Genomic DNA, 14,608 nt, shown 5'->3' with positions numbered 1-14,608 from the left:
TCTGATGGAGGACTGTGAGGAGGGGGACAGGCTGGGCTGGAAGGTTGCCCATTCAACCATCTCGTGCCCTGGTGCGGCCCCGACACCAGCAGCCCCCGCCTCCCCCTGCGTCGGACACGGGTACTGCCTCACCGTGCCGCGCCGCCGCGCTCGCTGCACAGCGCTCCGTCTCGGACTTCTGGGTCCGCATCACAGACGCTGTGGTCAGGCTGGAAGGCATCAGCGCTGCCGACCCCAGCCAGCGAGAAGGCTCCTCCGCCTTCAGGACTCAGAGACGCAAGTCGAATGAATAGCCACCCAGTGAACGCATGCCAGGTCCCCTCCCTTCGCACGCAGGTCACTTTCGCTCTTGGGAGAACTGATTTCTGGGCTCTGAGTTGGGGACCCTACCACCTGCCTGATGGGAGTCGTATGGCAAACCGGTTTTCACGTTTTGAGGTAAAAATCTGGCAGAATGAGAGGGCTGCGGTTAAGTGCCCGGGAGGTAGAACAGAGATGCGCGTGGACCCTTTATGGAAGGGACGCCTGAGGCAGGTGGGCATGAATTCGAGAAGGATGTCACCGCTTACCAGGTGGAGGACTTCAGGCTACTCAGTGATACTTCTGTGCCTCAGCTTTCTCATCTGTAAAATGGGAATCCTACCCCACAGGGATGGATGTGTGTATCTTCCCAATGTTTTATTATAAAAGCTTTTAAGTAGAAAACTTGAAAGAGTATTGTAGCAGCCACCCAGCTACCCAACACCTAGAGTCTGTATTTTTACTGCACTTTTTTTTTTTTTTAACTGCACTTGCTTGCTCATCTCTGGGTCCATCTGTCTATCCCTTTCTCTAGCACCATTGCACAGGGAGATTGGAAGATTTGGAGGAGATATGTGTGAAGGGCTGGGGGGGGCAAGAGGTGGGAACTGGTGTCTCGAATTTTATAGCACTAACAAGTAATTGCAGCCTTGGTTCATATGTCGCTGCCCCAGAGACATGGACGTGAACTTGGGTCTGGTTGCTACCGCTAGGGAACCAGGGGAGCAGTGGACTCCATGACCAGCGTGGCACCCAGAGACGCTGGGTAAGGCTGGTGAGATAGACGGCTGCCCCTTGAATTTGGAAGGCAAAACTGGCCTCAGCTCCTGGGCTGTTCTCACCCTCCCACGCTGCTACCGGACAGCAGAACTCGCAGGTCTTTCCTTCTCCCCCAGCCCCCGGCGGAAGAGGGGATACTGTTTCTTGTTAGAACAGAGGCTAGAGTCTCTCCCAGCCCGCGGTGAAGTCAGAGGTGAAGTCAGAGGGTGTTCTAAAGGGAAAACCGCAGGGAGCAAGGGCTGGTTCTTCCCTTGCTTTGCAGGAGGGTAGGCTCGGGTTTGTAGGGGACGCCAGAGCCTGCTCCGTTTTCTAAAGACCTAACTTTGCAGCATTCATCAGGGGCTCCAGAGAGTTCCCTGTGCCATCAAATTAACTTTGGACACTTCAATAAAAAAGTCCCGAAGGAAACTGTCAATTAATGCATTTACACTGAAGCATCATACTTGGGGAAAACATCTTCAAACACAGACGCTGTTTTCCAACCATTAAAAAGTTTGCGTGCTGCTTGGTTTCCATAGATACCTGAGGTAATAGCCTCCTTCCCCTCATTGAAGAGTGAGCGTCGCTCGATCGCTTTTCCCTTTTTTTTTTTTAACCTTAGTCTTTCATACCTTTTTCCTCCTTCCCCATTTGTGAAAACAAAAGGTAACTAAATTGAAACCTGGCAATGAGATTTGTCTGAGGAAGACAGCTTGATTTATAAGCTCAAGGGACTTCGTTTTTGCTCACCTCCTTATTATTGCATGACTTCTACAAATAGTGTTGTTACCTGCAGGGAAGAAATGGAGAATTTTCATTTGATCAAGTGATTCCCACAGTCCATCAAACACATCAACATACTCGAAAGGGGAACGTTCGTGTTCTGTTGAAGAGCGGGGTGTGGAACAGAGGTTGGCAAACTGAGGCCAGTGGCCCAAATGTGGCCTTCTGCTTGCTTTTGTAAATAAAGTTTTATCGGAACACGGTCACATTCATTGGTGAACGTGCTGAGGCTGCTTACCTAACACAGTGGCGGACTGGAGTTGTGGCAGAGACTGTATGGGCCACAGAGCCGAAAAGAGTTTCTCTCTGACCTTTCGCAGAACGAGTTGACTTACAGGAAAGAATCAGGGTCTGGGAGGCATTTAATAGTTTTGTCACTCTAGGCGTGTGTTCATCTTGCTGTGACTGAGTTTCTGCCTCTTTGAAATGGTCATGACAGGGTCCTTTCATAGGGGTTGCAGAGGGAAAAGCCCCTAGCACTGTGCTGACACGTAGTAGGGGAGCAACAAATACGATTTTTTTTTTTTAAACTCCATATTCTTTTGCTAGAAGAATCCAAAGATGCCTGTCTTATGAGTCTAGAAGTTCTTTAGGAAACCCAAGGAAAGTGGTTAAAACGAAAGCCAAGTATAGTTCCACATCGTTCCTGGCCCGAGTGCATGCCCTTGTCTCCTCCCGGGGAGAGGGGCAGAGAACATGCGTGGAGCACTGTTCCGGGATGAGAAAGCAAACAAAAGAAACCACAATCATCTAGGAAGAAATCTTTAATTTCTATTCAGCTTTAAAGAGTTTGAGAGACTTTTTTTTTCCTTTTAACAAACCAGTTCAAGTACATGCCTTCAGATTATAAAAGTACCTGAAATTGCCTAGAACATCAGCATGCATAGCTTGTTAATATTTACATATATTTACATAGGGAAACAAGAGAAAGATCTACAGTTATTTACAGTCTACATAGGAGAAGAGAAAGGCCTAATTGTATTTCCTAAAACACAGGAGATGAGCAGTCAGCACATGCATATTTAGAGAATATTTGCATGATAGAATACAATTTAAAAAAAAGACATACCTTTAACTTTCTATGCTAAGGTGTTGTATAATCAAGGTAATTTTTTTTTGTTTGTTTTGTTTCTAGTCTATTTGCATCAAGTGCTTTAAAATGTTCACTAACACCGAGGCAGAATTATTTACCCTGGCAATTAAAGCAACAGCACTCACGATCATTTCCTACTAACTAGCAACAAGCTGCTGGTGAATGAAGTATCTATTGTTTCTCATTACCCATCGACCACTGTGACGAGATCTCTGTGTAAAGGCAGTGCCTAAGCTATCACCATTAATTATGGAAGTAATACAAATGAGACGCTCTCCACAGTATGTTCTAAATGAAATATGAACGAGGCCAGTGTCTTTGAGCCTGAGATATGATCTGTTGCAGAGACCTCGCTGTGAAGACGCACAAACCTAATGCAAACAGCGGGGCCGGGCATGGGTGCCTGCCTGTGAGATCCAAATGATCACCAAGTCTATTTTTTTTTCCATTCGTTTCTGGAAGACAGAGTTGAGAGTTCATTTCTGGCGGTGACACGGCCCCATCAGAAGACCCCGTGGGTTTTTCTCAACCCCCACCCCACCCACTCATGCCTTTCAGTACGACGTGGTAGACTATTTCTGTGACCTGGGTGTAAATGAACCGTCTACCTTAAAACCTAAACAGCTTGTTTGGGGCTTGCCCTGAAATCTGGCCTGCTCACAGAAGCAGTCAGCTCTTGGTTTTCTAAAAGAGCCAACGTGGCAGGCCCACTGGGCGGGGTCAGTCCATGCAGCAGAGAGGAAGGGGAGCTTTTCTTTCACCTGTACCGTGAAGACACTCTTCGCACCATTATACTGGAACAGAAGCCATTAATTCTGCCTGGCAATTACTTCAAAGGTTTATTTTAGTGCGCATGGAAAATACAGAGGCATACATTTATATACAGTATACACAGCTAGCTATAACTGAGGATAAAGCAGTAAAAATGTAAAATGTTTCAAATTAACACACGCTCAATATCTTCTTTTATCTTTTATAAATACCCACTGGTCCTTCAGCGCTAGCTTCGGAGGCAGCCCGGTTGGAAAATTCCAGTAACCGGCCATCAGATCTGTCCCATGTGGAAGGATGATGCATATTTGAGTGGCCAGTTTCTATGGCTCTTCTGCTTAGCGGCTTCACACTGACCCATGGAACAATGGGTACCCCGGTGCGTTCTTCCATCCCAGCAAGGGAACGCCCCATTTGGAAAGAAACTGTACTTTGAGCAACGTGGGTCATCCAGGCAAGACTGGCACGGAATGCCCGGGGGCTTCTTTCATGGCTAGGAGACGGCCAGTGGCATCCTGTCATTGTCTTACGGGGACCACCTCTGAGGCCCAGTGATCACAGGATGCTTTTGGCGGGCACAGATGGAAGGGAACTAAGCAGGAGTAGGACTGGCCACCCGGATTGTACCTGAGCCTTCCCTCTTCCTTCCCCTCCTGTGGAGTGCCACCCCCCGCCCCAACCTCCTCCCAAAGCAGGTCTCCAGTCTCAGAAAACAGCAGGTCTTAGAAAGATGAAATCATTCTAAATATTTCTCCTCCACTCTTGAGACCAGACATAAATCTGTCATGGAGCCCCTGGAACATTTATGGCAGGGATTCTGGAACACAGAAGAGGTATGAAAAGAGCCTCATTTATTTCAAGGGAAAGTTTAGAACAGTTCATTGAATTCAAAACACAGGTCCTGAGAGCCTACCGAGGTCAGTGCGCCCTTCAATCCCGCTGATAGCCTAAGTGAGAATCCGCCCATGCCTGGCCTTCCCGGAATAAACATGGCTTGGGGCCTCTTTGGGTGGTTGGGATTGGCTGCCTTTTTCTCCCCAAAACTTAAGGCTAGTGAAGACAAATATATTCTTTTGTCTTAAAAAAAACAAGTCCTTTCCAGCTTTCCATCCTGAACCTACTAGTCTCTGAGCTTGTTCCTGCAAATACTTCTCAGCGCCCGTCCTGACTTTTTCCGTCTCATTCTGCCCTGGTCTCCCAAGTCATTTTCTGAAAACTCCATAATGACCTTGCTAGAAATGTATGTTTTTTGTCGGGGGGAATGCTGTGGGGTCTTGTAGTCTGACTTGGATTTGGGGATGCAATGTTTGGGATACCTAAAGTGCAAACAAGAAAGGTTTCGGGTCATCTTGCAGACTGTCTCCGAATGGAGGCCTGTGGCTGTTTCTCGAAAGATGTACCATGTTTGTTTTCCGTCAGACATTTTCACTCAAGATTTCCTTTGCAGTTGCGGGCTCTGGGCTGCTCGGGGACCAGCTGCATTTATGGACATGGATCGGCCTAGCCCCTGCTTGGTCCTCCCGTCATCAGGGCCCTCCTCAGAGACTGGGGAATGGCACTCCTTCACCTAGTGGAGGAGAGACAAGTCAACTGAAAACCTCTGAGGTTTCTCTACTCTTGAGAACCTGTTTTAGCACAGAAGAAAGAAACCTATTTCCTCGGGGAGGGAGGAGACCATCCTGACCACCGTCAAAGCGTTCGAGTGGGCACGTTCTCTTCTGTGAGGCTGAAAATCTGAACGGGATCTAAGTGGATGTTCTCAGCACTCTGAGAATTGAAAAGCCTCCACAGCGGAAAGCAAGTATCTGTACTCCTGATCCTCTTCACCGTCTCCTACTCGAGAAACTGAGTAGTATTTCCCTTCCGTAATAAATGTTAAGAACAGTCTGTGAGTTAGCAAAACTCCCAAAGGCTATGAAAAAAAAAAAAGTTCTGTGCTGATGCCAGCAGGAAGTATCTGCATGCATCCAAGCCCGGCTGGTGTCAAGCCTCTGTGGGAATCCGCTGTTTGAGATTCGGAGGAGTAAATGCGCTTGGAGCGGATTGGGGGCGGGCGGCGCATGGGGACCGGAGGCTGATCTGTGCACCTGAGGAGCGGGGCCGGTGTTCTCCTCCAAGCGCCACACTCATGCGACACGCATGAGAACGTACCAGCTGGAGACTGGCTTAGGTTTCACTGGTTTTGATGTGGTTCAGTTCACGCGCTGAAGAAAGGTCTGTCTTCCAAGAGCAGGTTCCTTAGCTGGGCAGATGTGGCGCGCAGAGGTGGCATTTTCAATCAGGTGACCTTTCTGTTAAGGGCCATTTGCTCCTGGATCTTCTGAGGTGGCGCTGAGTCTTCAGTCTTGTTTATCCAAATGGATATAATTTCAATTTAGTTCACTGGCTAAATCAACAAAGGGAAAATTGTCCTTTGGACACTTCTCAGGTGAACACGACCTCCCATTTCATCCCAGGCCACGTCGGGGCCTCGCACAGTGGCAGGTGGCAGGGAGGCCCGCACGAGGAAGCTTCCGCCGAGGGGGACACACACAGCAGGGAGTGGGCGATATGCAAACATTTGTGTCCCGTGCTTGGGCAGGAGGCTTTGCACAGCAGCTCATCGGATTCTGGAGCGGGTAGACTGCGTGCTGGCCCGTGCAGCTTTGGGCGTGTGGCTTTTCATCTCTGACGCGAAGCGGCCTTCTCTCCAAATGAGGGTAACAGTGGTGTCTGACCGGTTGTGAGCTGTCCGCACGTGCTAGCAACCGTCACCCCTCGGATCGTCCCTGTTGCCGCCCGGTCCCTGGAAGAGCATGACCATGTGGAGGACGGCAGCCTTTCGGATGCTCGGTGGTAGAGGAAGGGGGTGACTTTGTGGCCGTGGTCGCACTCCTGGGGAAGGCCCCTGAGCCTCACTCCCCCGCAGGCTGACTCCATGAACTAACGAACCACTCGGCACGTGTTGGGGGCTTAGAAGATTGTGCTCTGACGGCAGGTGGGGACCTGATAACATGGGGGGGGGGCAGTCTGCTTGGTTGAGACTTGGGTTTTGCTTGGGTTTGCCTCGCACGTCGGAGAGTGAACCCGTAACCGTTTTTGAGGGACGGAGGTGTACCAAGGTGTCCGGAGAGGAGCTCTGCAACAAGGGGCTGCACTTTCCGGCCGCGTGGTTCCGGACTCTTCTGTCGGGGTACTCCTGAGAGACAGGGAAAGACAGGGTGTGGCGGCGGCGCAGATGCCCCGATACACGTGCCCTCGCCCCCTCGTCTCCACCGCGGCTCCGTCACTGCTGTGTCCTGGAGGACCGGGCAGGAGGCTGGTTCTGCACTGGGCAAGTGTTTCTTTGCCTACCAGACCCCAGACAGGTAACAGGGCAAGCGTGGAGGGTTTGAAGAGGCACTGGGTTGCCTTCCTGCCACTGCTGTCCCGGGAGTTCGGCAGGATGATCACCACCCACTTCCCGAAAGGCTCTTGTTCGTGCCCTTGGGGTTCTGAACTTGGGCTAACTTCCGTGCCGTGTTCTTTGACACAACTAGTTTGTATCGAACTGGCTGATTCGGCACATGTCGTGCGGTGTCCCGGTATCAGTGTGTCTGTAGTACAGCAATCCTAGAACATCTACTCTCGAGATCATTGGATATACAGATATTCCGTGACAGTGTGTCTTTATCTTTTTATACATCTCCTAGTGAAATCTACTTTAAGACAGGAATATATTCTTCCTTTTAAGTAAGCATGCATTTTAAAATAGAGGAACTTGAAAACTGAATGTTATGTAATATGTGTCCTTATTAAAATGTACGTTATAGTAGAGTACTAACCATTGCACCACAAATACCAGCATGGGGGTGTTTTTTCCCTCTCCCGTATAGTGTTGAGCAGAAGCCTCTGTACCTTTTCCTTTAAAAGAGTCAGTGTTCATTTGCACTCCTTGCCCGCAGCTCCAGAGTGGCGGCCAGCGGTATCAAATAAGTGTGGATGAAAAGCAGCTACTTAACATTTTTATCCCAACAAAGGGTTTTGGAAGGACGGATAATTTAGATCTCACGGCCTCAACTATAAACAAACCACTGCTTTTTAAATCCCACCTTTCTGTAGTTGCTGATTGTACTGCAAATCTGACAAATGATTTCTGAAAGAGAATGATGAAGCCTTATTACCAAGATACTCTTAACTTAATCCCAAAAAAGAATCGTAGGTAATTTTACATACACTATAAAGACTGATGGCACACTTCTCCGCTGGCAGCTCGCAAACATTTGACTGGATCGGAAGTGGCATTCAGGCATGATTAAAGATGCTGCTGGGCTTCCCAGACATTTTCAGGCCCGGTGTCATCCACCACCCTAACTCACACCGTGTCCCCGGGATGGAGCCGCGACACCCCAGTTCCCGGGGCTTGCAACGGCGCGCAACCTACCGACTTCCAATAAATTGCTCTGAAAAGTTCATTTAGGGGAACCCGCCGCGCCAGCCGGTGTTCGTGTGTCAAGTGTTGCTGTTATTTTTTCACGACGGAGCGTGCGCAGTGCCGACGGCCAGCAAGACGTTGCTTCAGACATTTTACAGCAGACTTGTTGACATCATTTCCTTTACACGCTCTTTCATCGTTTCCAAGTTATGTACTGATGCCCCAAAAAGTGGCATGAAAATCATTCGACGGTGATTAAAGGGCTCTTTAAAAACTTTTTTTATCACTTTAAAAATGTTTTATCCTGTATCAGCAGTACCGGCTTATGTACTAACGAGATTTTCCTCATGTGGCGCCACCTCATTCTCATGATAGGCAACCAAAAAGCTCATGAGCCAAAAATCAGAACTCGTTATTAAACTGCCATCACATCTGATCCTATAAAGATGTCACTCAGAGGCTGCCGTGAGTACAGCTGAAAAGAGAATTCCCCGAGAAGCCGGGAGGGGAGCGGGGCTGGGACTGAAAGGTACCGTCACTACCGACGCGTCCAGCCGGAGACGACAGGGAAGCAGGCGCCCGCTGAGCGGAGCGAGAAGCCAGAGGCTGGCTTTGCCGGGCGCCTGCAGCTCACCTGCGCCGTGGAGGACACGGGCTTTGCGTTCAGGGGCCCCTACTGCACCGCGTTCTCCTACAAAGCCAGCCTCGCCGGTGATGCTACTAAGACAGTGTGTCACCGAGCCTTGTGGCAAAGGAATCAAAGCAGCTCTTGGTAAGAGATGGGGCTTCTCTAAAATTGACGGTCTCCAGCATGGTAGCCACACGTCAGCTGGCGTGACATGAGGTCGACAGCGGTTGCTGTCCGGTTCCACGGGGGGGAAGCCCCCCAGCTCCCTCGTCAGCCTGAGTCTGAGTCAACGGAAGTGTAGAATCTCCCTGCAGGAGGACCAATCCCACAGTACAAGAGTGCAGCGTGCTACCGTTTCAGAAGGTCACGGTGGCAAGACAGTACATTGGGTCTGGAAGAATTCTGCTTTCTGCTTTCTCCGGTGGCCTGCTCTGATCTCAGGACCGGAGAGCTCCGATCACGGGCTCCGCTGCCAGTTGGAGCGCTCCCGAGCAGGGGGGGGGGGGGGCCTCGGTTTGGGGGTGAGCTGACCGGATTCTCTCAGCACTTGGGAGCTGACGGCAAACCACCTGACCGCTCTTCGGTGGTTTCGGCGGCTGCAAAGGCAGACGGAAACCCAGGCTACCCAGAAAAGCACGCAGAACACCATCTCCGCCCGCACTCTGCGCGGAATCGCGGCCGAGAGGGTATTCGGCTTGAGCGAGCGGGATGCGCGGCTCCGTTCTTCCGTTTGCCTTTAGAGGCACTTGGCTTCCCTTTTTCCCCACGTGGGATGCAGAGGAGTCAGATAAACCACGCGAAATTCTTTCGATAAATGTGCCAGGTGCTAAGCTAAGGGTTATTAGAAATGATGATTCAGTGAGAGGAAATCTGGATGACATGAGCTTATTTCCATTACACTTGAGCCACACAAATCAATTCGAAAAGAAATAGCTGAATCCAAGAAAGTAACTGGCTGTCTGGGGAGTGGGCATGGCAAGGGGCTTGGGGCAGTTAAACGCCAATTACTGTTTAATTAAATCGAAGTCATGCTGGGTGTTCAAATTCTGAAGTAATGGACTTCTCCAGCCCAGTCAAGCACCAGTGATCCTCAGAACTCAAGCCTGACGATGTCCCGCCCCACTCCGCTCCGCCCTGCTCCCCACAGCCCTGTCACTTCGTGCTTGACCATTTGCTTTGCAGACTGGTTCAGATAGGACCATAAACACTGATGCTGAAGTCCTCCGCTACCAAAGAAAAACTCAAGCGTGCTTTATAGCACTTCCCTAACGTTACACCTGGAGATCCTGATGATTCTCAAAATGACCTTGGCGTCCAACGGTCCTAGAGCACAATCACAGTACGCACAAACCAAACCACCCGGGGCAGGGGGAGGTTTCTCCACGAAGCTCTCTGCTTGGGCACAACGTCAACCTTATAGGAGCAGGAAAAATGGTAAGCTTTGCATGGGGACAGAAATGCATTTCCCACTCTGTGAAATGCCCTGAGCATCTTTTCTAATGGTGACCTTATCCCCATTACCTTTTCCATCCTCTTCCGCCAACCCCCTCCCTATCAGCTGATAATTAGTTGGTGCGGCGAGGGCTGTGATGCACATAAATAATCATAAGATGCCAGATAAACTGTATTGGTTTTAAATTAGAGCCGTGCCTACCATGTCTCCCTATGAACGCCAGCCTATTATTTTTAATTATGGCTTGCAAAGCAAAGTGATTTCTTGCCCTCTTTACAGCATCCCTGACAGCCCCGTGTCAGCCAGGATGATATGGTGCCCCGCCGGCATGCACAGCCCTAGCCACAGCACCAACTGTTACTCAAAAGGGGAATCAAAAGTACTCGATCGTGCTCATCGCAACTTACAAGTTGAGGTGGGCTGAGAAGAAAAGTCCCCCCTTCGTCACTGTCCGATTGCAAATACAGGGTGAATATGACATTAACAGAAAGGTTTTCACAGGCTCTGGATGAATTAATACATGTGTCGTGCGTCTGCATGAGGCCTGTGTGTATGGCAGGGCGCCGGTGTCTATGTGTGTCAGACGTTCCCACGCAGCACTGAAAACTTCCCCTAGCAGCACCACGAGCAAAAAATAAAGATCTGGCACCAGTCCCTCTCTATCTGATGGGCCATTAGACAGGTTGGTTTAATTCAGACAGAAGGTTCTAGAAACATCTTGGTGTCACGTTGCATCATTCGTTGAGAAGTCAGCGGGTTGGGTGCGTTTGTTCTTGGGTGCGCAGAACGATGCTTGCTGTCTTTCTCTCGTTCCTCAGAAGAGACCTCTGCAGTGACTGATAAGCAGGTTCATTTCTGAAGCCTGTCCCTCTACGAGGTGTAAAAAGGGACCCCAGCGGAGTTGGTGAATTTGCTTTCCCAGGATGCCACATTATAGCTCGTACAGTCACGTGCTGAGCTCAGTGCCCTTGGCCATGCTGAGATCCAGGCGCACCCAAACCAGGCAGGGCGAGGCTCGCTAATTCACAATGAAGTCAGCTCATCACCTCTTTTCTTTAAAACAAAAAACAAACACACACAATTTTTTTTGGTCTTTCTTCTTTGATTGCAGCAACAAGGAGCTGCCAGCGCCGTCTACTGTGCTGCTGCTCCAGAGCTGGAGGGCCTCGGAGGGATGTACTTCAACAACTGCTGCCGCTGCGTGCCGTCCCCGGAGGCTCAGAGCGAGGAGACGGCGCGGGCCCTGTGGGCGCTCAGTGAGAGGCTGATCCAGGAGGGACCCGGCGGCCAGTCCGGCTAAGCGCTCGGCCGGTGAGCCTCGGCGCCCGCACCCACCCTGCGTGTCTGCGCCTGCGCAGCTGCCGCCGCTGGACCCCTGCCACCTGACTAGCCAGGGGCTTTCGGTGCCCCCCCCCGCCCCCGCCCGCCGGCCACAGATCCGCCAGAGCAGAGGGAATACGAGTAGTCACGACACAGGGAAACAGACCAAGTACCGATGGGAATTGCAGGGTCCGGGGGACCGTCTCTCTTTTCTGGGGCTGGGCAAGGCTGGCGTCTCTTTGCTTTCCTGGTGGTGGCCTGTTGGAAGGTGAACGCTGAGCTGCTATGCAGGCTCCTTGTGTCACTGTGGAAGCCGGAGCTGTTCTCGCGCTTCGCTTACAATAGAGTCAGGCGCCCTCTGTCCCCTCCCCCGGCCACCGCCACGGCCCCACTGTAGCTAGGAGCCAAGGCGAGTGTTGATCCTTTCATTGGTCCTGGCCAAGCCTGAGTGGGTGCAGCAGTGACTGGGGGAGAGAGCTCTGGGACCCCTGTTCCAGCCAGCCAAGAGAGAAGTGACACTTAGAAATGGGTGGATTAGACACAGCTGGTGGGTCCCAGTGGGCTGGCCCAACCCCCTTGCCGAAGCTGCCCCAAAATTCTTAATAGATCATTACAAACGAATTTCCAGATCATTCCCTAGACACCTTGGCGGGCAAGAAAGGAAGCATTGCGTCCATGAGAATATACAGGATATGGGGGGGCAGAGGACAAAACGGTCATTCCCCTCATTCCTCATTCACAGTTGCAAGAAGCAACCTGGTTGTGGAGGTTCACAGCCTCCCGGTTATCCTGCTTGAGCGTTTCCGCTGCACCTTCCTCTCCTCCCATCCTATGCTTAATAAAAGAACATGCTTGAATATCATCACCTACAGTTTGCACTGTCTCTATAAATGTTTGTTTCAGTTTTGTTTTTTGTTTTGTTTTGTTTTTTTAGAAAAGAAATCTAGAGGAAAAATAAAGCGCTTCTTGTAGATGCCAGGAAAACACCGTCTCGTTTCTTCTCAGAGTTTTTGTTTTTGTGCTTTGTGGCTGTCTGTGGGCCAAGTTGTCTCCCGCGATTCGCACGCCAGCATCACATTTTCTGTTGGAGAAAGAGAAAGAAAAGTGACTGTTGTTTAATTTCACCTTGACCGGTTTTGTTATTACTTCTACTGGGTTCTTTTAGGCCTCAGTGCTTTGCTCCCCCTGTAATTAGCAAGTTCTTGGTGACCAGACAATCTGTGCATCAGAATGGGAGCAGTTGGGGTCTCTTTCCCACTAACCCCTTTTCCCATTCCAGTAGGGATGTAAAGAAATGCACTTTGGCCTCATGGAGGGAATGCTTTTGCTGAAAGGCCAGGAAATACCAGGTGTGATGTGAAAATCATGCAGATTCCCTGCACCCAGGCCACTTCTTTGATAGCTCAAACGCATCTTTTCCAGTCGGCTGCATCATCTAAGTTCTTTGGGCTGAGTGGAGAGGTGACTGCCTCTAGCTAAGCTGTAGGCCTCTGGTGAAGGTAGAGTTAAGCCAGTGCAAAGAAGACATTGGAGTATCACCAGCCAAGGTGGTACCCAAACTGTCCAAGAGAACCAAGGGACATTCTGCTGGCTGCCCGCCTCCCTGCACTGTCAAGGTCACTGGGCTAATTCCCATATGAACCCTGTATCAGGAGGGTAAGAAGAGGCGTGGGGGAACCTGACAAGGAGAGGTGAGTATTCCCCCAAATCAAGAAGATCAGCGTCTTCATGTAGTCATCCACTCAACAAGCACATACTCGGTGCTACGTTGTAGCAATCCCAAGTTGAGGGTAACTACCCACCTTCCCTGCTGTGTGTCCGGTGTGTAGACATCGTCGTGTTGCCCAGGTGGCGAGTGGCTGCCACGAGTCTCACTCCTTTTTTAGCTGCTTCTGCATCCAAGGCTGCTATTGCTCACCCTCAGGTGTGTGTGTGCACGTACGGGCACGCGATATAGTATCCACGCAGTGTATACGCACAGGTCTGTGTGTTCTGATCTCCACTGTCACGGCTACAAACTGCACATACTGTTTACTGAGTATCTACTATGTGCCAGTGCCTGGCTAGGCACATCACACCCGTTATCTTACTTTATGCTCCCCTGATGGAACTAGAGCTTTACAGAAACAAAGTAACTTACTGATTGAGAGTCTGCCACTCTGAGCAGCAGGCTCAGTCTCTGAATCCAGGCCCCCCCATCAAATCCACGCACCTTCTGCTACTGCGCGCTGTTTAACCGTAGTAACCTGTAGACCAGCGGTAGATACGCCCTGAATTTATACAACGAGTGAATTACTCACAAAGAAGATTACTTGGTTTTGTACCCAGGCGTGGGACCTGGGTGTTTTCCCAGTGCTCAGCGCTGAGTGTAAACTTGGCGGATTATTTCCATACATGCCGTCTATCCAGCACCAGCCCCACAGGACTTCCCTCGGGTCCTGGTTACGAACGGGTCTACGTCTGGCCTCGCTTCCCCAGCTTTAACTTCTAAGGGACTCCGTGTCCAGAGTTCGCCGCCGTGGCGTGGGATCCGCCCAGAACAGGAGGAGAGAGCCGGTTGCTCCAGAGTCATTTTCTTTTGAGTGGCTCTCCCTCGCAAAGGCAGCCAGTTTTCACTTCCATGGCTGATCGAGGGAGACCCTTCAAACAACAGGAAACAAGAAATGGAAGCATCCCCAGCAAAGACTGAAGCTGTGGCTTGTGGTTTTGCTGTTCAAAATGGGGTTATGGGTGGTTTTGTTTTGAACTTCAGTGAAGGAGGCCTGACTACTTTCATTAAGGTCAGCACCAGGCCAGAGAGCCTGCCTTGCTCACTGGTTGCCTGTTCCGGTCACCAGCAGGTACAATTTTTAGAGGTTTACAATGAAAAAGCTTCTAAAATAGCAACACTTCCCCCACGGGTTAACTCTTTGCACCTTTCAACGTATCCAAGCTAGTTTGGTTGAGTTCATTTCAGAATACGGGGACATCACGAAACACTGCTCTGCTTTACGCCTCTTTGGTGAGTTAAGGCACCAACACTAAAGGCAGTTCTTAAAAAGAGAACTATTTGGTGGCCTGCCCCTCTTTTCCCTTTTTCCTCCCGCAAAGTTTCTTATTTCAGTAATT

At 50.3% G+C, this 14,608-nt stretch overlaps 1 protein-coding gene across 1 annotated transcript in view; it reads left to right on the top strand.

Moving 5' to 3' along the window:
* Nucleotides 1–12,571, top strand: part of WWOX (WW domain containing oxidoreductase) — a 937,277-nt gene extending 924,706 nt beyond the window's left edge. Inside the window, exon 9 of the mRNA XM_045988929.1 lies at nucleotides 11,292–12,571. Coding sequence (XP_045844885.1) covers nucleotides 11,292–11,480 — 189 coding nt within the window. The 3' untranslated portion in view covers nucleotides 11,481–12,571. The remainder of the gene's footprint in view (nucleotides 1–11,291) is intronic.
* The last annotated feature ends 2,037 nt before the right edge of the window (nucleotides 12,572–14,608 follow it).

This window comes from Meles meles, chromosome 19 (assembly GCF_922984935.1).
Source record: "Meles meles chromosome 19, mMelMel3.1 paternal haplotype, whole genome shotgun sequence".
NCBI lineage: Eukaryota > Metazoa > Chordata > Mammalia > Carnivora > Mustelidae > Meles > Meles meles.
Note: the sequence above shows the minus strand (reverse complement) of the source record. Positions and strands in the feature narration are given on the sequence as shown.